Source organism: Alexandromys fortis, unplaced genomic scaffold, assembly GCF_014885135.2.
Source record: "Alexandromys fortis isolate MF-2015 unplaced genomic scaffold, M_Fortis_MF-2015_v1.1 scaffold_156, whole genome shotgun sequence".
Taxonomy (NCBI): Eukaryota; Metazoa; Chordata; class Mammalia; order Rodentia; family Cricetidae; genus Alexandromys; species Alexandromys fortis.
The window spans coordinates 30,002-54,321 of NW_026068028.1; the positions used below are offsets into that span (position 1 = coordinate 30,002).

Here is a 24,320-nt window from a genome sequence, read left to right on the forward strand (position 1 = left end):
TTCTTCAGTCTGCAAGCGCAACCCATGGAATGGAATCTTCCGCAGTTAAGGTGAGTCTTTCCACCTCAGTGAACCTAATCTAGGTAGTCCCTCACAAGCACTGACACTTGTCTCCTAGGTGATTCTAGGGTCTCTCAAGCCAGGATGTCAACCACCACAGGACATTACAACAGATTGCAAAGAATCCAGAGGGCCAGTCAGGGAAGACATTGAAAGTTTAAATTCCAACCCTGAAAAAAAAAAACTAGAAAAAAATGGGTGAATATATGTGTGTGTGTGTGTGTGTATACATACATACATATACGTATCCTACTAAAATTAAATCAGAATATAAGTAGTTTAATCAGATCTGTTACAAGCAACAAGATTGAAACAACACCAAACCAGAAGCCCATGGACTCACTGCCAAACCTTACCTACCTTCTAAAAAGAACTCTTCCAAAAAATAGAAAGGGAACGACCCCTACTGAGTTAATCCCACAAAGTCATTATTAACACACTGCAAAATCAGTAATGATGTGACCAATAGAAAACAACAAACCAAATTTATTGATAAGTATAGAAACAAAACTTCCCAATAAAATTCTTTTGTTGTGCCACCTTTAATCCCCAGCACCCAGGAATCAGGGGCAGGTGGATCTTTGAGTTTGAGGCCAGCCTGATCCACAGAACAAGTTCCAGGGCAGGCTCCAAAGCTACAGAGAAACCCTGTCTCGAAAAACCAAAAAAAAAAAAAAAAAAAAAAAAAAAAAAAAAATGTGCGCGGTAGACTTTTCACAAGATGGACATGATCCAAGATAATTGCTCAGATGTATACCATTGTCCCTCAAGGCTTCCAGTGTCTGTGTTAAAAATCACATCTATTAGAAACAGATGTGGGCTGGATTGACGGTACAACCCTGGAGAGCACTGGCTGCTCCTGCAGAGGACCTGGGTTGGATTCCAGGATTTCACATGGTGTCTCACAATCTTTTGTAACTCCAGTTCTAGGGGATCCGACGCCTCTTCTGACTTCCGTGGGCACCTGTACACATGTGGTACATGTATGTAGACTCAGGCACACACAAATACACCTAAATAACATATTTTTAAAGTGTGCTTTATTATATTGCCTAACAAGTCAATGCAACCCCTTTCAATATCATTGAAGGCATTTAAATGTATAACAATGTATCTAGATCCAGGCTTTTCTGCATTCCAAACTCATGGCACATAGACATTTAATGTTAAGTTAAGCATTTTGCTTTTGAACACCCTCGGAGCGAGGAAAGTAAGTAACTAATAGCCAAGTCCATTTATAATCAATCCTAGAATTCGGGAGTCTGTGTAGTGTCTACAGGACCCCGCAGGAAAGCCTGAATCAAGCTGCTCTAGCCCTCTCAGGTCAGTAAGAGAACAGTTTAAAAGTGGCCTTGGGGCTGGACAGAGTTCCCGTTTGGCTCAGGTTTTAGGGCGATGAAATAAACACAGTAGGTACACCATTTAGGTAGATTTAACACGTTATGCGCAGCAGAGAGAGGCATTCAAAACAGCAGCAGCAGTGAAAAAGTGGCAGGCATCACTCTTAAGACCCCTGGCCTAGAACTTGCAGGCGCTCAGAGGGGTATCCTTGCCCCCAACCACCCACGCCCCCATTCACCCGCACTGCGCCGTTATCCGTCTGACTGACATCTTAGCTAACCAATGATCTCAGGGACTTCCGAAGAACCCGCCTCCAGGGGTTGGGTGGTGCGAATAAACAAAATGACAAACATTTCCACCAATAGTGAAGAGGGCTCGGGTGCTAAGGCTGTGATAGCCAATAAGAAGAAGGAACGGTTTGGAAAGGACGTACCCGGCAGCCAACGCTCGTCGTCGCAACGGGATCGCATGGCTTCCGTTCCGAGAGGGCGGGCCGGCATCCCAAACGGAAGGTGGTAGTCGCTGCCGGAGCTTGTTTGAAACTGGTGGTCGGGCCCGGCGGAGTGTGTGTGTAGCCGAGGACCCGCTGGAGGGCTAGGCCGTTCCTGAGCGCCCCGGCCCCGCCTCCTCTCGGACCCGCTGACCCAAGCCGGGCTCCCCGCCCGTCTCTTGCCCCAGCCCGCCGCCTCTCCGGCCGGCTCTGCGGCCCAGCCGCCACCATGTCCCTGCACGGCAAACGGAAGGAGATCTACAAATATGAAGCGCCCTGGACTGTCTACGCCATGAACTGGAGCGTGCGGCCCGACAAGCGCTTTCGCCTGGCGCTGGGCAGCTTCGTGGAGGAGTACAACAACAAGGTGGGTCGTGCCGGGACTCAGCCTTGTGGCTGGCAGGGAATGCTCGAGGTGGGCGGCAGCCTCAGATCCCACAACTCTCCTGCGAACTTGTCTTTCTAGCAAGGGGGTGGTTCCTCTGTGGCCCTGATGTTGAGGGTGTCACACTCGTTGCCGTGTTTCATTTTGACAGCCGGGGAAACTGAGGCACCGTGTTGTGACATGTCCGAGGCACATGATGTTATTGCTGGTAATAGCAGGTTTCATACCGGAGTTTTAAGTCCCCCAAGCCACGTCCTCCGTGCCTCCCGTTTCCCCCACTTCTGCCGCAGCGCTTCTGTTGCTAGGCGGGGGGCGGGGGAGAGGCAGTGGAGGAAGATGCGGGCGCTTGGATTGGTGGTCGTGTATTCCTGGCCACGCGAGATTTCTGTTAGGGCTATTTATTGCAAGATCTTCCCCATCTCAGGTGTTTCTCATGGATACAGAGCCCTAATGCTAGGTTGTCATTGGTCACTGGTTTTGCTTCCCGATATTCACACCCCCCACCCACCCCCGTCTATCCTTGGAAACCGTGGTCTGTGGCATTATCCCGCCATTATTTCTGAATAGAGGAAGATGACATTTGACCTGTTCTTGTCGTGGTTCCTTTCACGTTGGTTTGCAGCGTTGCTGGACATCCGTCACTTCACCAAAACGCTGGTAGAGGAGAGAGCTTTTAAGCTGGTACTTCGGGATGTAGTTTTGAAAGTGCTGAGAAGATTTTTCTTTCCCCAGTCTCTTGACTTCATTCTTCTGTTGTAATTTAAGTTAAAAAAAAAAAACTGACAGATATCAAAGCTACTGAAAGCTTTGGTCAGTGTTGTTTAAAGCCAGTTTACTCTGGCTTACGCTGTGGACGTCAGACTGGAGACAAGAGACAAGATGGGAGGAGTGGAAGACGTAGATAGTCTAGAATTTAGCTAGACCACCTTGCATCGACCAAATTTGCATTGCCTGGACCGGAATTTATTCTTTCTAGCCCGCAGTGGTATAGGAAAGGGGTTCTGTGTTACATGTGAAGATTCAGATGAAAACATTTGGACATTTTAAGTTTGTTTATAGTATTTGAGGAGCACATGCGTTTCTCTGGGTAAGGATCCCCATTTCTTTGGCGTCCTTTTTGAGGAACGGGTGAAAGGACTGACTTTCCTTGCCTAGACCCACACATACACTTACAGTTTACAATCCCAGGGAGTGAGCACTGCCCTTCCCTTTTGCAAACAAGAACCTTGTTTCTTTTCTCTTCTCTGATGGCTTCTCCCACAGTGCTAGAAATCTGGCTGGGTTTCAGGGTCCAGGTGTGGGTAGTGTTAGGTTACGACCACTAGAACTATTGTTTAAGGATTCGTGTAAGAAATAAATGTAAATGTCCATTAAAGAACTGTAGTTTTTTTCCCCCACAAACACACAAATTATTTTTTTTTTCCCTTTAAGCTCTTCTAGAGTCTTTTATCTAACAGAGGAGACATTGAGTACCTGCAGAGGCCAGAAGAGGGTGTCACAGTCCCTCAGAGCTGGAGTTACAGGCTGTTGTAAGCCACCCAATGTGAGTGCTGGGAACCAAACTCCAACTCTGCGTGAGCAGTGAGTGTTCTTATCTCTAGCACCTCATTTTAAAACAGGACGTGTCCGGTGCCTCCTAAGGAGCAAGTATCTAATCTAATCTAATGTAACCCTGAAGCTGGGCCTGGTGCCTCTCACCTGTAATTCCAGCACTTGAAAGGTTGAGGTAGGAGGAGTTTTGTAAGTTTGAGGCTAGCCTGGGCTACATAGTGAGCTTCTAATCAATATGAGTTATAAAGTGAGACCTTGTCTCAAACAAAAATGCATCTTTTCTATTATCTGTGAACAATATATTACTCATATCTTATGGGGTTATTGTTTTTTTGAGATGCAGCCTCATGTAGCCCAGGCAGGCTTTGACCTCCTAATCCACCTGCCTCTGCCTCCCAAGTGCAGAAATTACTTACATATATATATATATGTACAGCTACCTTGTGAGTTCTGTTTTTCTAAAAGAAAAGTGCCATATCTCCTTGTTTGTTACCACAGACTCCTTGAAGGTGGGAGATGGAAGAGGCATGACAGGGCACGGGACAGCATGATGGCAGCTGTCAGAATTAGTTTTTCCCAGCATTCCCGAAGTATGTGAGGCAGAGCAGTAGGTCTCGGATATAGGAAGGGTATCTGGCTGCAGGTGCCAAACTCAGAAGAGCTGCAGTTCTCTGAAACAGGAAAGATACTTGTCAATAACCTCTGGCGTCCAATGCATGGACACAGTTTCTATGGGGAAAAAAAAAGCCCCTTAGAGTTTAGGAGAGCTGATAGCCAAGCCACTGCAAGAACTTCATCTTATTTTGGGGGCAGAATCATGAACCTGGAGCTTGGACTCTGCTAACCTGTCTGACCAACAAGCCCTAGGGATCCTCCTGCCTCTACCTCCCCAAAGCTGAGATTCCAGGTGTGCCCACAGCAGACTTTTAACATGGGAATTACTCTCAGGTTCTCATGCTTGTGAGACAAGCATTTTACTGGCTGAACCGTATCTTCTGCCCACAGAGTCTTACCCTAAAGCATGTGAAGCTAGTTTGCTTCAACTCTATCCTCACAGAGAGTGTCACTACTTTTAGTATCTTATTAGTGTGATTTAAGGTTCTTTAATCTCAAGAAACAGGAGTCTACCCAGGATAGTTTTTATGAGTGGGAGCTGGAGAGATGGATCAGTGCTTAAAAACGCTGTCTGCTCTTGTAGAGGTCCTGGGTTCAATTCCCAGCACTCACATGGCAGCTCGCAACCATCTGTAACTTTGGTGCCAGGGGATCTGATATCCTTTTCTGGCCTCCTCATGCACCGTGTGTGAAAATGGTGCACAGACATGGATGCAGACAAAACATCCATGCACATAAGATTAAGGGAGAAAAAAGGATGATTTAGGGTAGCAGGAGAGTTGGAGATCTGAAAGGATGAATCTTAGGCCTCTGCCAGGCAAATCAGGAAGTGGAAAGCTGCTCTCACACCCTGCCCTTCACAAAGCAAGGCTCATGTCCTGCACCCTCTCTAGTCTACTCAATCCGCGTGCCAGCTTTTCCTGCATCTCCATGCAGTGTGGGTGTGGCCTTTCCCATTTTCCCTTCCAAACGAAGAACTGAGACTAAGTAGGATTAAGGTCTCAAGTTCCCAGACGTGGATTTGGTTGATGTGGCAGAGCTAATACAGTGATCCCAACCATGGCTGTACTTGGACCACTGGGTGCTCCAGCAGATAGATACCTGTGTGTATCTTTACCACAGATTTGCATCCCCTCCTCGGGATGCTGCCTAGGCACTGGGTACTGTTAAAGTTCTCAGGAACTGAAATATAGACCACAGTTACAAACAGCTTAACTAAGGAGAGAATGGAATCGAGCTGAGGTCATGGGTGCTTACAAAATGGAAGTCCTAGGCAGGTAGATTAATAATAATAATAATAATAATAATTTCCAACCGAGTCACTATTTGGGGCCTTCGTCTTTCCAGTTGTCTATGTATGTACTATCCTAGTATAAACCGAAACTTTGTAGTAGGAGCTGCGGGTTGCATTCCGCCACCCAGCTCCCGCCACAGGCTAGCTTTACCCGAAATAATAACACACAAACTGTATTATTTTAAACACTGCTTGGCCCATTATATCTAGCCTCTTCTCGGCTAACTCTCGCACCTGAACTAGCCCATTTTTAATAATGTGTGTAGCACCCCAAGGTGCGCTTACTGGGAAGATTCTAGCCTACATCCATCCTGGGTCGGAGCTTTATCACTACAGTATGGCGCCCAGACGTGTGGACAACTGAATCCACTGAAAGCCAGAGAAAGCTTGGGAAAGAGTAAAGCATGTTTTCTTGGTAGCAACAATTAAAAGTCAAGGAGAAAACAACTCAGCCTGATAAAAAGCAGAGCAAATTCTCGCAAGATGGAGACAACATGAAGCTCTGCCTCAAAAACCTTCTTAAGTAGAGTGAAAATACTTTTTACAACAATGTTTGCAAAATGTGTCACTAATTTGTTAAAATCCATAGGCTGGAGCTGGGCATAGTGGCACACACCTTTAATCCAAGCACTCAGGAGGCAGAGGCAGGAGAATGTCTGTGAGTTTGAGGTCAGCCTGGTCTGTGTAGGAAGACCTTGACTCAAGCCAAAAGGGAATCGGGAATGCAGCTCAGTTGGTAGAGTACTAGCCTAGCATACGTGAAGCCCTGGTTCATTCCCCAGCACTTCATTAAGCAGGCTGTGATTGTACATTCCTGTAATCCCAGCACTTGGGAGGAGAGACAGGAAGGTCTGATTGTCTCAGAGAGTGGGTAGGTGGGTGAGTTTAGCTCAGAATTTAAGAGGCAGATTGTCTTTTTCTAGCTTTGTATTGTTAGCTATACTGAACCCTGCGATTCTTGAGTTCTCATTTGTGTTGGGATCATCAGTCTAGGGGTCCTCTCACTATAATTACTTGGCTGTACCCTTCAGTGTTCAGACCTGCACCACTGACCAGGAATCTGATGTATTCGGTGCTGCTGGAGAAAAGCAAATGCTCATGTGTTTGAATTTTGGTGTGTTGCAGGTTCAGCTTGTTGGTTTAGATGAAGAGAGTTCGGAGTTTATTTGCCGAAACACCTTTGACCACCCATACCCCACCACAAAGCTCATGTGGATTCCTGACACGAAAGGCGTCTATCCCGACCTGCTGGCGACGAGTGGTGACTATCTCCGTGTGTGGAGGGTAAGCAGGAGCTTCCTTAGCAGACAGCTGCTGCGTGTCCTGAAGAGCTGACAGGTAGTATCCTTGCAGCATGGAGGTGACAGCGCGTGCATCTGGGCCAGTCTGGTTTTAGCTCAGGTTTTCTAGGAAATCTAGCCCAGGTGCCACAGAATCTTACTGCTGGCCTCAGTCAGCCTTGAAACTTGAGGCTCAGTTAACCTGGTGTGATGGGGACAGTCTTCTGTGAGGCAGAGAACACTTGAGACCTCGTACTCCACTGATCCCAGGCTCTTGATTCTGTGCTGTGGGGGTAGGTGGGGGTCTTCCCTTTTCAGCTGAGCTCGGCACAGGGGTTTCCTTGTACATGGGTGCAGAGCTAGAGAGTAAAGCTGGGAGAAGGGCAGGTTTGAAAGATACCAATTCAGAAGTTCCTCTGGGTTTTATTTAGCCTTTGTTATAAAACTATTTTCTCCCTTTGTCCTAGATTTACTAAGCAGGACCTTGGGTGGGCGAGGAGGTGCATAGACAGTGAATATCTTAAATTGTTGTCCCTCAGGTTGGTGAAACAGAGACCAGGCTGGAGTGCTTGCTAAACAATAACAAGAACTCAGACTTCTGTGCTCCCCTGACCTCCTTTGACTGGAACGAGGTGGATCCTTATCTTTTAGGTGAGGGCTTTGAAATCAACTTGAAGCAAAGGAAGATATACATTTCCTCAGATTCGGGCTGTGTCTGTTTTTGTGGAGGTGGGGGTTGAGGTGCACACCTCATCCTAGAACAGCCAGTGAATGAAATGGGCTAAATATGGAATGTAGTTATTAATTTCTCTCTTTTTTTTTTTTGTTTTGTGATTGTGGGGGGGGGGGGTTGAAACAGTTTCTCTGTAGCTTTGGTGCCTATCCTGGAACTCTCTGTAGACCAGGCTGGCTTCAAATTCAGAGATCTGCCTGCCTTTCCTCCCCATTGCTGAGATTAAAGGCATGCACTATAGTTAGTAATTTCTTATGGGGAAGCCAGCTTTCCCTGTGTGTACATCACATCTCTCCAGCTAAAATTCACAGTCCATACCTATAATCCCAACACTTGTGGCGTGCAGGCTGGGGGATCTTGAGTTCAAGCTCAGCCTAAACTATATCAGGGTATTCTGTCTCAAGAAATTCTCCTCCCCACCCTACAAAAAACAAGTCAGTGCTCAGGAAGTGCTGTGCTGATTGTCCCCTGGGCCAAGCAAAGAAGAGGGGTCTGTTTGGAACCTCACCTCATCAGTGCTGGCTTGCTCTGGTGTCTGCAGGTACCTCAAGCATTGACACAACCTGCACCATCTGGGGATTGGAGACCGGGCAGGTACTAGGACGAGTGAATCTCGTATCTGGCCATGTGAAGACCCAGCTAATTGCCCATGACAAAGAGGTAATGATATTTTTCTCTCTCCTTCTTTTCAGGTGCTTTCTGTACCTGCAGGTAGAGGTCGTCCTGTTCTCTCACTGGTTTGCGGGTTATGTAGATCATAATGTTGGCATGTGTCTTGTCCAAGTTGAAAATTAATGTGTTAAAACAGAACAACACTTATAATTTAACCTTTTAAAATGTATCATTTATTATGACTATTATGAGAGAGAATGTGTGTGCCTGTGCCAGCACATGTATACCACTGTGCTTGTGTAGAGGTCAGAGAACAGCTCTGGGGAGTCGGTTGTCCCCTTCCATTGTGGGTTCTAAGGACTGAGCTCAGGTTTGCAGAACAGTACTGTTAGCCTGTGGCTCAGCCACCCCACCAGCCCAAATGCTTCATTAAATGGCACTAATAACTTAACCTGCAGTCTGTCATTTTCCTTTCATACTAGAGGTTGCTGGAGGTATTTTTTTTAATTGATTTTTGGGAATCTAACATGACCTTGATCATGCTCACCTCCTAGTTTCCCCATATCCACCCCATCCCCTGCCTCAAAAAGAAAAAAAAGCAAATTCATTTTGTGTTATCCATGTATTCACAGGAGTACAGTTAATTTCCTAGTGGCCAGCCCCCCAACAGAGAATGAGTCTTCTTCTCCCTGCATCCTCCACCAAAAGCATCAGCTGAGGAGAGCCTTGTGGTGGTTGAGCAGGTGGAGCTAGCTCTTCCATACTCATACCACCACCCACATCACAGCAGTGCTATGGGCTGGTAGGGGCAGGGCCAGCTCTCCCATGAGGTCTGGGGACAGAGGTTGCTATTTTTTAATAAAGTCTCCTATAGATATCCTAGAAGCTGATGTGTTAAAGAGTAATTTCAGGGTAACCCTTCTCTCTAAATATAATATCTTCTTGGAGATGGGGAAACAGGAAGGGGAGGAGTTCATGACAGGCAATCCTTATTAGCTATTTTTCTCTAAAACAATTCTGTGTACTCTGGTATGTTTACTAGTCTTTTTACTTTCAGTAAAGTTTTAAGGCAAATATGGCTTATTGATGTTTCTTCTGTGTTTACTAGAAAAGCTGAGGGGGGTATCCTCTGGTGATTTGGAGGGGGAAGCAGGCATAACTCTGCTCCCACAGAGCCTGGGTCCTTATCTTGTGTCGTTTTCTGCCCCTTTACCTGCACAGTAAGTGGTACCAGTATTTCTTACACAGAAAAAAAGATACCTTAAGGTCAGCAGAGTATCACGTTACATCAGGTTGATCTTCGGTGTTGCACTCCTGAGAGTAAGATCTGTAGGAAAACACTGGGACTTAACTCCTGCTAAGCTAAAAGTGTTCTGCAGAGATAAACTAAAGGAGCTTGTGGAAATGTTATATAGAAAGGCCTTTGCTCTCTAGAAGCAGCCAGTAAAGCTGGGACTCCACCAGACCTGGCCTGTAGGAAGCAGTCTCGTACAGCACAGAGAGGAGCAGGAGGGCTGGAGAAATAGAGTAGATGACACGCTGGAAAAAGGAGCCCGTGATGGCAACTCTGAGTTGCCACCTTCCCTCTTTCCTGATGAACCATGCAGGTGGGGCTGAGGAGCAGTTACTTACACTGAGAGAGCTTTTTGCTCTGAGCCACACTGATGGTGGATTACCCAGAACCAACAGGAGAGCAGATGCCAAACACAAAACACACTTTTTAGTATGTTTTAGTAGTAATGATAGCTGACATTGATATGGAGAAATAAATAGAATTTCTCACTAAAAAAAATATTGGGTCCCAAGGCTGGAGAGATGGCTCAGCGGTTAAAAGCACTGACTGTTCTTCCAGAGGACCTGAGTTCAATTCCCAGCAACCATCAATTCACAACCATCTGTAATGAAGTCTGGCGCCCTCTTCTGGCCTGCAGGCATACATGCAGAGCGAAACTGTAAACATAATAAATAAATGTCTTTTTTTTTTAGTGTTAATTGATTTCTCTATTTTCTATAAATAAGTCTTTAAAAAAGAAAAATATTGGGTCTGGGGCTGGAGAGATGGCTCAGCAGTTAAGAGCATTGACTGCTCGCTCTTTCTTTCTTTCTTTCTTTCTTTCTTTCTTTCTTTCTTTCTTTCTTTCTTTCTTATGTATACAGTGTTCTGTCTGTGTGTATGCCTGCAGGCCAAGAGAGGGCACCAGACCCCATTACAGATGGTTGTGAGCCACCATGTGTTTGCTGGGAATTGAACTCAGGACCTTTGGAAGAGCAGGCAGTGCTCTTAACCACTGAGCCATCTCTCCAGCCCCCTTGACTGCTCTTCTATAGAGATCCCAGATTCAATTCCAGCACCCACATGGCAGCTCATAACTGTCTGTAACTCTAGTTCCAGGGGATCCTATGCCCTCTGCAGGCACCAGCTACTCATGTAGTTTACATACATACAAGCAGCCAAAACACTCATACAGATAAAATAAAAAGCTTTCTTTAAAAATGTAGATCCTCTAGACACTCTGGATACTGAGGGACAAACCCAGCTAATAGATGCCCATCTGTTTTGTTCAACGTGCTAAGCCCCCCTTTCTCTAACGGTGAAGAAAGGTTTCTCTGCGGTGAAGATGAAGAGGGGTTCTAAAGGGTGAGATGCAGTGGCACGTGTGACGCAGGCCTGCACGCCTGTCAGCTCAGTGGTTAGATGCAGGGGTGGGAGGATCGAGAGTTCTGGGTCATCTACTACATAGCAGGTTTAATGCTAACCTGGGCTACACAAGACCCTGTCTTAAAACAACAGGAAAAGAATGATTAAAAGGGGACCCTGGGTGCCTATAATTTTAGGACGTAGTAGATAAAGGTAGAACAATCTAAAGTTGGGTACCAGCCTGGGCTGCATAGCAAGACCCTATCTTCTTAGGTCTGACACACCAGACAGACAAAGGCTTTGTCTAGTGCTATTCACTACATAAGGACATATATACCACCTACCACCTAGCAAGTTTGAGGCCAACTTGGGCCACAAGTGGGCCACATGAGATTTTTTTTTTCTTCCTTCCTCCCTCCCTGTCTCCTTCTCTCCCGTCTTTCCTTCCTCTTAACTGGATATATAGACTAGCTTTAATAAAATTACAGCATATTGAGGCACAATTTTTTTTTAAAGATTTATTTATTTATTATGTATAAGGTGTTCTGCCTGCATGTGTACCTGCACCCCAGAAGAGGGCACCAGATCTCATTACAGATGGTTGTGAGCCACTATGTGGTTGCTGGGAATTGAACTCAGGACCTCTGGAAGAGCAGTCAGTGCTCTTAACCACTGAGCCATCTCTCCAGCCCTGAGGCACAATTTTAAGCCAGTAATCAGAAAGCAGACACTATGAGTTTAAGACCAACTTGGTCTATACAGTGAGACCTTGTCTCAAAAATAAATAAATAAATAAACAAACAAACATAAATAAATGTTCACTTTAGGGCTGGGACTATAAACTCAGTAGTAGAACAGTTGGTTACCATGGTGATAAGTAATAAATAAAACGTGCCCAGGGGTCTTTATGTAAGGTACAGTGTCAGATATTTCTTCTAAGAAAATAGGAAGTATCATTGCTGCTTAAAAAGAGGGCTCTAAGAGGGACGTGCGTGGGTTGTCCTAGGAAGGGGAAATTGGGGATGGGGGGGATGAGAACATGAGGGAGCAGGATGGTTGAATTAGGGAAGGGATAGAGAGGGGGAGCAATGAAAGAGATATCTTTATAGAGGGATAAATAGATATCTTTATAGAGGGATAAACCATAATGGGGTTAGGGAGAGACCTTGTTTTAGAGAAATTCCCAGGAATCTTCAAGGAGGACCCTAGCTAAGACTCCTAGCAAGAGTGGAGCGGGTGCCTGAACCAGCCTTTTCTTGTAATCAGACTGGTGACTACCCTAACTGTCATCATAGAACCTACATCTGGTAACTAAAGGAGGAAGCAGAGGCAGAGATCCACAGCCAAGCTCAAATTATTTTGTTTGGAATTGGATTCAGTCCCAGGGTCTGCTTACACCAGTGGGGATGTTCCCGTCTGAGACCATGCTGGAGCGCTTACATTCCTCTGGAAGGTGTAAGTAAGGCACCTGCTACTGCTGCTGCAAATGACCAAGTACAGATTGTTCCTCAAAAATCAAAGAGTTCATTATTTAGGAATCAGATCAAGGCTTCACACTGGTTTTCCACTTCTGAAAGTCACACTTAAATTCCCAGTTATGTATTTCCATTTAGCAAAGACACAATAGAAAATAAATAATTGCATCTTTGCAAAAGGAAAAAGAACTCAGTTCTTTATGAGTCTCTTTCTTCCTTGCCTTTTATTTATTTATTTACTTATTTTGGTATCTTAAATGTTGTTGATCACAAAAAAACTTCTGGTTTCTCTTCCTTATGGACTTGCATTGCTGAGTATGTTATTGCTTTGACTTCTGTTCCCTGAGGGTGCTTAGACAAAAAAGTCTTCTCCCAACCCAATTGACTGTAACTTGAAGATTTTTTGATCAGTATTAAGTATTTTCACTTGCCAGGTATGACGTATTCATCAGCACTGAATTGTAAAGCCAGTCGTCCAAAAAGGGAAAGGTTAGAGTCTGCAACTCATCTTCCTTGAGTTTCTACTTCTACTGTTTGGAGGGGTCCACAGTCCCTGTATCTGTCATGTAACTGTGGCCATGGCACACTGTTCAAATGCTTTCTCCAGAGCAGATCCTCATGCATGTAACTCGACAGCAGCCGTATGATCCAGACATGCATGCTTTGATTGACTGGAGGGTACCCGTCTTTGATTGCCTTCTGTTCCTCCATCAAACTGTAATCTCTGACATCCTCCTCTTCTTGAGCCATGATTGAAGATTTTTTTATTTTATTTTTATTGAAGACTTTTTATTTTATTTTTCAAGATTTATTTATTTTATGTGTATGGATGTTTTGCCTACATGTATGTCCTTGCACCACATGTGTGCCCAGTAAAAGGAGGCCGAAAGGGAGTGTCCGATCCTCTGGATCTGTAGCTACAGATCTCTCTTAGCTGAACCTGGGTCTTCTGCAAGAGCAACAAATACTTTTAACTACCAAGCCATCTCTCTAGCTCCCCGATACCCTTTTAAAAAAACACAAAAACAAAAGTTGTGATTACCTTTTTCTTACAAATGGGTCTCAGGTCTAGGTTTTATAGCAGAACCAGCTTGAAAGAACCATGAGGTAGTTTGTCGTGAACCTGCATCTGATTGCATATAAGTGAAACCCTTAGAGCCCAGAAAATAACTGCCTTACTCTTGGAACAGAGTCCTTGTTCAGACTTGGTATTTTTTGCCAGTCAGTAAGTTTGTAGATTTTGTTTTATCACAGGGTTTGGAGAGGAAGAATCGAAGCCAGGCATGGGAAGAAGTCTACCAGGACCTGTGGTCAAATGATCTTTATTCTCTGAGAAGTCACTAACTTACCTACTTTGTGTCATGAGTTTGGTTCCGATGAACTGGAGGTGACAGGTTTCCACTGTGTGGGAAAATGGCTGATGTAAACCTGAAGCTTCTTACCAACAGGTCTATGATATTGCATTCAGCCGAGCCGGAGGTGGCAGGGACATGTTTGCCTCTGTGGGTGCGGATGGCTCTGTGAGGATGTTTGACCTCCGCCATCTGGAACATAGCACCATCATTTACGAAGACCCACAGCATCACCCACTGCTCCGCCTCTGCTGGAATAAGCAGGACCCTAACTACCTTGCCACCATGGCCATGGATGGAATGGAGGTAAGCCCTATAGGCCCTGTCCGTTGGCTCCGGTCTGCTTAGTGTATTTACAAGAGGAGCTCTCAGATGGTGGCAGTTTTGTACTCAGTAGGTCTTTGGAAGTACTTGGAGACGTTTTTGGTTGTCAGATGTTAAGGAGGAAGCATAGAGCATTCCTGGCATCAAGTGTATAACATCAGGGAAGCTGCTCATCACCCTGCAGTGCAGACAGACCGTCCCCAGCAGTCTCAGTCTACTCAGAATGCCAAAAGGGCCGAGACTGAGGAACCCAGCCAACAAGAACTGGCTTCAGCTTCTCCCTGCTTCTTTGATAAAACAGAGTTTCTGTAGCTCAAGCTAGCTTGGAACTTACTGTGTATCCAAGGTTGGCCAAAAACTCACTGCAATTGCACTGCTTTTGTGTTAAGAATTTCTGATACAGGGCTGGAGAGATGCCTCAGTGGTTAAGAGCATTGCCTGCTCTTCCAAAGGTCCTGAGTTCAATTCCCAGCAAATACATGGTGGCTCACAACCATCTGTAATGATGTCTGGTGCCCTCTTCTGGCCTGCAGACATACAAACAGACAGAATAGTGTATAGATAATAAATAAATAAATAAATAAATAAATAAATAAATAAATAAATAAATAAATAAGAATTTCTGATACAGTGGGGGTGTAGCATAGTGGCAGACAGAGTGCTTGTCTAGCATGTTCAAGGTCCTGATCCCCAGTACAAAAACAAAAATCACACACACAACTAGTAAACTTTCACTGGGCACGACTTTAGCATTTGGGAGGCAGAGACAGGAGGATCTCTGTGAGTTTAAGGCCAGCCTGATCTACATAAAGTTCCAGGACAAGAGCTACATAGAAAACCAGGTGGTGGTAGCGTACGCCTTTAATCCCACACTCAGGAGGCAGAGACAGGCGGATGGATCTCTGAGTTTTAGGCCAGCTTGATCTACAGAGTGAGTTCCAGGACAGCTAGGGCTGTTAGAGAAACCCTGTCTCGAAAGAGTTTCCGGTAGAGTAAAGCTAAGACGAATGGAACAGTGATGATGGCTGCAGCAGGGACTCAGTGCAGGGGCACAGAGCCACTGAGTCTGCAGGCTTCCTCTTGTCTCTCTGCGGAGGAACAGTAGTGGTTAATAAGGAAACTAATCCCGTACAGAAACTTCATGGACAAGATAAGAATACAGATCAAAATGACAGGCATCTGGAGGACTTGCTGTTACTGGCCCAGAGTATCAGCCAGAGCCTTGTAAGCTAAAATGTATGAATATGTTTCTTAGCTTCAAAGTTGAAGATTACAAATATGAAGTCATTGAAAAACTCTAGTCCTGAATAAATAATATAAAATCCATCTGGTAGGGGCTGGAGAGATGGCTCAGAGGTTAAGAGCACTGGCTGCTCTTCCAGAGGTCCTGAGTTCAATTCCCAGCAACCACATGGTGGCTCACAACCATCTGTATTGAGATCTGGCGCCCTCCTCTGGCGTGCGGGCATACATCGAGGCAGAATGTTATATACATAATAAATAAATAAATCTTAAAAAAAATGTTTAAAAAAAATCCATCTGGTAATTTGTCATGAATTGGTTATGCAACTGATTCAAAACACTCAAATAAACATTCATTTCATAATTTAAAAAAAAAAGATAAGACAAGTTATATATAAATGACTAAAATTTAAACCAAGTCACAGGGACTGAGTAAGAAAGTAGGCCATCCCCCCTGGTGTTCTAGGCAGACTCTCCAGCTGTTGCAAGTAGGCGTAAACGGAAGCTCTGTGGTCTGCTGGGGGGTGGATTGTTGATCAAGAGGACATGGTGGTTAACCTTGGTTTGGATGAAGCTTGTGCCTCACACTTCTTACATTCCAGGTTCTGCTTTGGTTAGGTGCCCATTCTACCTAGCTAAGATACATGATTTTTGATTTATTTTAATTTTTTGGTTTTGATTTTTTTTTTTTTTTTTTTGAGACAGGGTTTCTCTGTGTGATAGTCCTAGCTGTCCTGGAACTCACTTTGTAGACCAGGCTGTTCTCGAAGTCACAGAGATCTCCTGCCTCTGCCTCTTGAGTGCTGGGATTAAAGGTGTGCGCCACTACCCTATTTTCTTACAGGCACTTAACCAAGTGTTTATGGATCATGCAAACTCGTGATGCTTATTCCAACTTCCCCTTCTCCATTAATCTAAAGGCCCAGTGTGTCTCTCACTACATAAGTGTGTTCACTGTTTTCTTTATTCCTCCATCCTCAGGAAATCCTGTCTTTAATAGTCTTCAAACCCAAAATGAAGATTATGCTTAAAATTTGTGTGTGTGATAGTGTTGTTCGTTTGTTTGTTTTTCCTGCCACACTCTGCAGTTATTGGTTCTTTTTCTTGTATTTCTGCAGGTGGTAATTCTGGATGTTCGAGTTCCCTGCACACCTGTTGCCAGGCTAAACAACCACCGAGCCTGTGTCAATGGCATTGCTTGGGCCCCGCATTCATCCTGCCACATCTGCACTGCAGGTAACCGTGATGGGAGGAAGTATTCAGCTGGTCTCAGAGCATCTTTCACTGACTAATGACTGTGTATCAGATACAGACCTGTGTGTATACTCCTATAGGGGAATATGTACTGGTCCCCAACCAATCTGTGTTCTTACAAAGAAACACCCACCAGGCTTTAACAGGGTCTTTAGCACTACCAGGAATCATCTCCCATGGGTCTTTCTTCTTCACATAGCCATACCTAGTCAGTAGTTTGATTTAGAGTTCTCACTTCACTATTTTTTTCTCAAAGCAGGTGCCTCTCAAAAATACATTGCTTATTAAGTGTTTTTAATTCTAGAAATAATGCAAGTCTGTTATTAAAATGAAAATAATACAAAGCTGTGATAAGTTTGCTATTTCTTTTTTCTTTTCCTTTTTTTTTTTTCTTCAAGACAGGGTTTTTCTGTAGCATTGGAGCCTGTCCTGGAACTAGCTCTGTAGACCAGGCTGGCCTCACTCACAGAGATCCCCCTACCTCTGCCTCCCAAGTGTTGGAATTAAAGGCATGAGCCATGACCACCCAGTTTGAATACAAGTTTTAATAAAGATTTAATCAAGACCATTAGAAAACAGTGAGAGGAAGCTCCAAGGACAGTAGTGACTGATCTTTGTGGGTTTAAGAGAGAACACTGCTTGGGAAAATTTTTTAAATTATTTTGTCGCTGTTTGTTTTAAGGTTTTGTTTTATTTTATTTATTTATTTTTGGTGAGATGGGCTCTCACTGTGTAGTGCTGTCTGGCTGGAACTATTGATCAGGCTGAGCTCCAGCTTGCAGTGGTCCACTTGCCTCTGCCTCAAGTGGCAGGATTATAATCATGTGCCACCAGACCTAGCAAAACACAAAAGTTTGCAATGGTTCATCAGGTTTTTTTGTTTATTTTCTGATGGTGCTTGTGAGATTGTACCAAGGACATGACCATGATAAGCAGGTACTCTACCACTGAGCTATGTCCCCAGTTCCCTATTGTTGGGATTCCATTACAAGATGGATTTTTTTTTTATTGAAAAAATTTCCACCTCCTCCCTGCCTCCCATTTCCCTCCCCCTCCTCACACTCCTCTCCCCCTCCCCCCACTCCATTCCCCCTCCCTCTCCAGTCTGAAGAGCAGTCCAGATTCCCTGCCCTGTGGGAAGTCCAAGGTCCTCCCCCCTCCATCCAGGTCTAGGAAGGTGAGCATCCAAACAGGCTAGGCTCCCACAAAGCCAGTTCATGCAGTAGGATCAAAACCCAGTGCCATTGTCCTTGGCTTCTCATCAGCCCTCATTGTCCGCCATGTTCAGAGAGTCCGGTTTTATCCCATGCTTATTCAGTCTCAGTCCAGCTGGCCTTAATGAGCGCCCAATAGATCAGCCCCACTGTCACAGTGGGTGGGTGCACCCCTCGCGGTCCTGACTTCCTTGCTCATGTTCTCCCTCCTTCTGCTCCTCATTTGGACCTTGGGAGCTCAGTCCGGTGCTCCAATGTGGGTCTCTGTACAAGATGGAATTTCATTTATCTGTTTGGTTCTTTGGTTGGTTGGTTTCTTGAGACAGAGTTTCTGTGAAACAGTCCTGGTTGTACTGGAACTTGCTTTGTAGACCAGGCTGGCCCTGAACTCCCAGAGATTTGCCTGTCTCTGCCTCCTGAGTGCTGGGATTAAAGGTGTGCACCACCACCACCTGACTGGAATTTCTTTTAATGGTGCATGTCTATATAGCACTTTATGTCAATCATCTGTACATCTTGTTGAAGTGTAAATATAAAATGGGAAGCAGTCATCAGAGAAGCATCATTATTCACATAAGTATTTTTAGTGGATGAAAGTGACATTGTATTTTGGGATCATTGCATCCTGTGTCCTCTCTGATGTCCTAATCTAATTCTCTACCTGGTGCAGTGAATGGAGCTTAAGGACCTAGAATGCGGAGTCGGGACCTAAGATGTAGTCCTGACCCTGCCACTCACTGTCTACATGGCATGATAGGGCAAATGGTAACACTGCTAAATCTTGTTTTCCTCATCTCTAAAGTAAAACTTCCCTCACAAAGTTTTGGTGAGCAAATGTTTTGCAAATTGTGACTGAGTCTCCAAATGCAAGATCGTTACTCCATTGTCTGAGTCATGACGTTCTTTCTTGCTTTTTCCTAGCGGATGACCATCAGGCTCTCATCTGGGACATCCAACAGATGCCTCGGGCCATCGAGGACCCTATTCTGGCCTACACAGCCGAAGGAGAGATCAACAATGTGCAGTGGGCCTCAACTCAGCCGGACTGGATCGCCATCTGCTATAACAACTGCCTGGAGATACTCCGTGTGTAGTCTTGCTGGCGCTTCACCTACCAGACCGGGGCTTGTGTGTTTCAGCCTCTGCCCCTTCCCTCCCCACGTAAGAAGAACATGTTTCCAGTGGCCAGTATGTCTGTTGTTGCTTTACACCCACTGTGTCCAGAAGCTGCTGTCGGAGTCCAGGCCAGTTGACCCTCGCTATTGTGCAGGACTGTGCTGTGTGGCGCACCGCAGCCCAGGGCTGGGTTTCACGATTTCTCTCCTTTCCTCTTTGCTTCTTCAATTAAACATTTCTGTATATATGTTTGTCAGCTGTTGTGTTCATGAACAGTGCGAGCACTGGCTCCGTCTGTGTCCAGTTGCCCCGTGTCTCTGTCTGTGCCTGAGGCAGTCGTCCGTGTCTTGTCCCCATCTGTGTCCATGTTAGCACTTCAGTGGGAACAAATGCCAACTTCCAGTTGTCTTTCCTCCTGGTACCAGTGTCTTTTAACACACCTCAACTTTGTATATTTTTTATCTATCAGGCTAATTTTTTTATGAAAAGAATTTAATCTTCCTGGTTTCTTGGTTTCACAGTCCTCCCTCTTTGTACCTTCCTCTCCTCCCTTGGTGCCTGCAGTGGGTACTGGACCCTAGACTGCAAGACCAGTTTGCCTTTCTGAACTGCCTTCATGGCACACCCCGAGTTCAGAGCTGCGCTGGTGCTCTAAGGGCTTCTGACTCCCACCTTCCTCAGTCTGGGTCTCCTGAAGGCCTGGCAGGTGCAGGACAGACACAGGAAGCCTTCTCTTCCACCCTCACCTTCCTCTCTGGCTTTGTAATGACTGCCAGTGAAGCCGAGAAGCTGTTGAGTAGGGGCCAGGCTGAGGGAGAATCGTTTCAGGAAAGCTGAACTTACATTGAGTCTCCAGTACCTGGTTTCAGAATCTATTTTTCCATTTTAGAACTCGAATGATAGGCAAGAAAGATCTCTAAGCTAAGCTTTGGGATTTGTTTGTTGCCTTTCCTCTACCTGGTGGGATACTGGCCCATCTCTGGATTGAGTGCTCTGAATGAGGGACTCCAGAGAGATGCTGTCTGGCCTAACCCTGAACAGGGTCTTTAGATTGAGATAAATGGGCAGTTCTCATAAAGAATGGGCTAATCAGCTGTGGTGATTCCAGGCCACTAAGTAAATGGTTACAAAAGAACCATAGGGCCCAGGGCCCACCATCTAGGCTTCTCTACACCTGTGACACTTACCCTCGCCTGAGTTTAGGTTCTGAGCAGTATTGGACTTTGTAGGCTACAGTTGGCTGTGCTGACTTAGAGGCCTCAGGTGAATGTTTCCGTTACGTGAATGGGTTCCATGGAGGGGACTTGTGTGGTTCTGACTTTAGATGAGTCCCTGGCAGTTTGGGACATACTCTGGAGAGTTTTTCTGACTTATTTTCTGCTGAGTTACCCGAAGGTTTCTTAGACTCCCTGACATGAGGAGAGTAGCGGGCCTGAAATCTGATGCCTTTGCCCACTTCGCTGTCGTTGCTGGAGAAGTAAGCACTGACTCGTTGTTCTGGGCACATGGGCTCTCTGGCCGAGTCTTTGCCCACCTGCTACAGCTGCTACAGCTGTATGCCAAAAGTCTTAGATCACTTCGCTACATAGAGGCTCGTCCCAAAGGAAAGGCATTTTCAGTCAAGGTATTCCCCCTTGGCCTTCCTGGTTTGTCATTCTGATCCTGGTCTCTGGCTGGCTGTCTGATTGATATTAATGTTCCTGCGCTATCATGTGCTTTGTTCTGTATCATTTGCAGATAGAGAGCACAATTTGTGGTTACCTCTGCTTTTAGTGGTGTTTGCTAGCTAGTACAGGGTGCTTGAGGGCAGCAGGCTTGCCGATTTAGGTTACTCCTGTAGGAGCCCCCAGTTTCTTCCTGGGCTGAATCTACAGTGAACAGTGGTAGTGGGCCTGCTGGGAAGGGCCTCTGTGTTCTGGGTGGGCTTTAACTTGGGCTAAATCATGGGATTTGTCAGCTGGAACCTGAAGGCAAAGTTTTTAAAAGTTAGTAGTAGTTATTAGAATAGATTTGTATGCGGTAACAATGTGCTTTGGAAACCAGCCACCTGTGACCATCTTTCCCTTGCTCTGTGGATGTTGGTCATTTTTAGCCTGCCTTCTTTTCCCTCCATCTGGTCCAGGTAAGACTCTCACTGTCTTCATCTTCATATATGCACACACCCACAGTTGCAGGGTTGCTGGCATTTTGAAGTGCCAGCTCTCTCACCCTCCTTTTAGAGCATGGATTGGTGGCCCTGTGGCTGAGGAAGAGGCTTCTGTAGCCTTGAGACACAGAAAGTCGTTTAGTCTGCCTTCTTCCCAGAAGCACAAGTCTATGGAGTCTCAGAAGTCAGTCTGTTTAGATTTGCTAGTTCTTGGACTGACTGGGAGGTAGGTCAGGACCTCCAGACATGTTTTCCTCCAGGGATGGTAACTCTAGGCTCTGGTGTGGCTGCAGTGCTATTTCACTTGGCTCTGGCATGCTGAGCCAGAGGCTCTGGCCTGTGCTTTCTGTGTCTGCTGGTGGGATGGTGATGCTCAGATTAGCCGGGAGCTGAACCGCTGCATGGGTCTGAGGCGCTCCTGGGCTTGAACTATTCTCCACAGGAGATTGTATCTCTCCCCTGGTCTGCAAGGTTAGGGCTTGAAAAGTGATGGCCCCTGACAACTGGGTGATAATTTCCATCAAACTCAGAATTGGGTCTTGGATAACTGGCTACAATTCAGGAAGAACAGAAAAAAAAATGAGGATCCTACAGTGTTTTGATGGTTGTTACAGCTGAAGTCTGATATTTTAAGGTGTAGAAGAAAATGAGTTCTTCAGTTCACAGAAGGAAAAGGCTCGGGAACACAGGTCTACAGGGAGGACATTGAGAGTGGACCTGTGCTCAGCCTAGGTTGGCCTTCCAGTGCAGCTAACCAAACATCTGGGTCACTGGGTAGCTAGGAATGGGGTGAAGCTAGGGGCAGAGAGCCCTTCCCACAGCAGGGCTGCTATAGGCGATACCTCCTGGGTAAATTTGAAGTGTTGGGTGTGCTGTGACAGAACATGATGATGCTGTTTTGTTTTATTTTGTCTGAGACAGGGCCTTGTGTTGTAGTCCAGACTGCCCTTGAACTTGAGATCTTCTTACTTTAATCTCCTTGAGTGCTGGGATCACAGGCATGTGCCACTATCCCCAGCATCCATGGTTCTTCTTGTAGATCCCCCTCTTCCCTTATCTTCCCTTTAGTTTTAATTTTTCATGGTGTGTGTGTGTGTGTGTGTGTGTGTGTTGATGGGGATCCGACGTAGGCCCTTACACATGCTAGGCAAGTGTTCTACCATGGAACTACCCTCTAGCTCTTCCTCTTTTGTTTTTCTTTTCCTATCCTATTCCCTTTCCTCTGTAGAATGTTCTCCCTTCTTCCTGATGTGTCCTGGGCCCTAGATTCCTAGACTGTAAGGACATGTAGGACGCTGGAGTTTACCAGACATGGCTGAGCAGTCCAGAACTGCCTAATTTCCCCATTTTGAAAATATGGCAGTTCATTTAATCACCTGGCTTAGGATAGACACTACCATTGCAATAGAGACCTCAAAGCACGTGTTTCCTGTAGAGCCTGTGCTCAGCATGAGGTAGGTGGGGCCTGCTTGGCATTTAGGTTGCTTTTCTGAGAGGAGAACTGACCTGAGCAGTGTCACCATGAACCCTGAGCTAGGCTTTCCCAGAACTGTCCTCTCTGCTCTGGGGAGGCCGCAGCTGTGTGTCTCATGTCTCAGAGCTTGTTCACCTCACCCAACTGCGTTCTCTCTTCCTCCCATACTGTCATTGCTCTAATGGCCAGAGTCAAGCATGAGGCATTATTGGATGGGCAAGCGTCTTGGGCTGCTATCTGGATGTCACTTTTTAAATATGGAAACATGCAGCTGCCTTCTCCAGGAGGCTTGAACTAATGTGTCAACCAGAAACAAAAAGCTAAGGGAAGTTTGAACTCCAGAAGAAAGATGTTGACAGTCTGTGTGACAGCTGGAAAATGTACGAGCACCACCTTTGGGGTCAGTGATGCTGAACTGTGTGCGATCTACTATTTGAAAGAAATGTTCTCCCATTGAGCTGATTGTGATAGACAATGTGTTAGGAAAACTGTTGACCTGAAGCTTTGAATTGCTTTAGTCAAATGAGTCACTTGCTTTGGTCCCCCTCCGTCAGCGACCCCCCCTTGCCCTGCCCTGCGTGTGAATTACAGCATGATTGTACAAAGCTCTGTGCAGACAATGGAGAGTTCTTGTTCTACAAAGTGTTAAGCTCTAACTGATCACTTCTGTGCCCTTTGGCCTCGTGTGTGAACGTGCTTTCTTACATATTTAAACTTCCCTTCTGTTGTACAGCTTTTGTGGCATCCCTTGTTGAGGTGGAGAGGAAGCTGCCCCTTTGCAGAACTGTACTGTAACCATTTCTCCTCTGTAAATATTATTTTCATAGGGCTGATTGTACACAGGGCTTGTAATAAAATTTTAACACTGTGCTGTGAACGAGCTTAGGATTCTTCACTGGAGGCGACTTGAAACGCAGCCGAGAGTGGAGTGTTCTTTCTGTGACTTTACTTCTTCCTCGTACATTAAGTCTCTGCGTTCTGTCTCAGCCTCCTGTATAAGAAGTACCGTATTTTCTGCCCATCATACTTTGTAATAAAACTTGAACATGTATAGATTGAATTTCTTGTTGTGATGAATTCAGTTCTTCCCAGTTCTTGTGGTCATATTTCAGAGGAATTGGAAGGGCATTCGACTCCACCTTGCTCAGCAGAGTGCGGATGGCCCAACTCTACCTTGTATCTCCTCTGTTCTCTCACTTCTTAGCTAAGAAAACGTGGCTGCCTACTCCATGCCAAGGGCCATGACCCTCAGCTTGCTTGTATTTTCTCAGAGAGACATCCACATATTGGTAGTGTTCTGCAGTAATGGGGCTGTGTTTAGGATCCCTGCCTGAGGCCACTCCTGTCAGGGTGAGAGCCAGAATGGAGCAAGATGTAGACATCTACTGATGTCACCAGATGAAGAATGTCTGATTGGGGTTTTGAAGACTTTAAGTAGGAGTTGTTTGGGAATAGGGAATGCCACTTAAGGCAAAGAGAATAGCCACATGCAAATTTATATAAATAAGGAAGTATGGTCATATTTAGATAATTAGCTGTCAGTATATGTGTGTGGAGATTGCCAGGAGTGACTGGAGAGGAAAGCAGCGCCAGATCAGGGGGATCCTGTCCTTCACAAACCTGGATCTTAACTGTGTGATACTTTGGAAAACACCCAGGTGACTCAGGGTCTGACTTGCTTTTTTAATTTACTTTCTTGAGACAGGGGCTCTGTAACTGGGGCT

At 45.6% G+C, this 24,320-nt stretch overlaps 1 protein-coding gene and 1 pseudogene across 1 annotated transcript; one reads left to right on the top strand and one right to left on the bottom strand.

Annotated features, from left to right (window-relative positions):
• Window positions 1–1,882: 1,882 nt before the first annotated feature.
• Window positions 1,883–23,656, top strand: Dcaf7 (DDB1 and CUL4 associated factor 7). Its single transcript, XM_050164212.1, has 7 exons — window positions 1,883–2,258; window positions 6,862–7,020; window positions 7,556–7,667; window positions 8,291–8,409; window positions 13,923–14,132; window positions 16,511–16,628; window positions 18,782–23,656. The coding sequence occupies exons 1-7, from the start codon at window positions 2,121–2,123 to the stop codon at window positions 18,952–18,954; spliced, it is 1,029 nt and encodes a 342-aa protein (XP_050020169.1). The 5' UTR covers window positions 1,883–2,120; the 3' UTR covers window positions 18,955–23,656.
• LOC126514948 (protein archease-like) lies at window positions 8,417–13,914 on the bottom strand (annotated as a pseudogene).
• Window positions 23,657–24,320: the final 664 nt, after the last annotated feature.

What these genes read in the sequence shown, in the direction of transcription:
- Dcaf7 (XM_050164212.1), top strand. Translation starts at nt 2,121, where the DNA reads ATGTCCCTGCACGGCAAACGGAAGGAGATCTACAAATATGAAGCGCCC. An exon ending in TGGAGGAGTACAACAACAAG is followed by an intron (nt 2,259 to 6,861) that starts GTGGGTCGTGCC and finishes GGTGTGTTGCAG; the next exon opens with GTTCAGCTTGTTGGTTTAGA. An exon ending in TGGCCATGGATGGAATGGAG is followed by an intron (nt 14,133 to 16,510) that starts GTAAGCCCTATA and finishes GTATTTCTGCAG; the next exon opens with GTGGTAATTCTGGATGTTCG.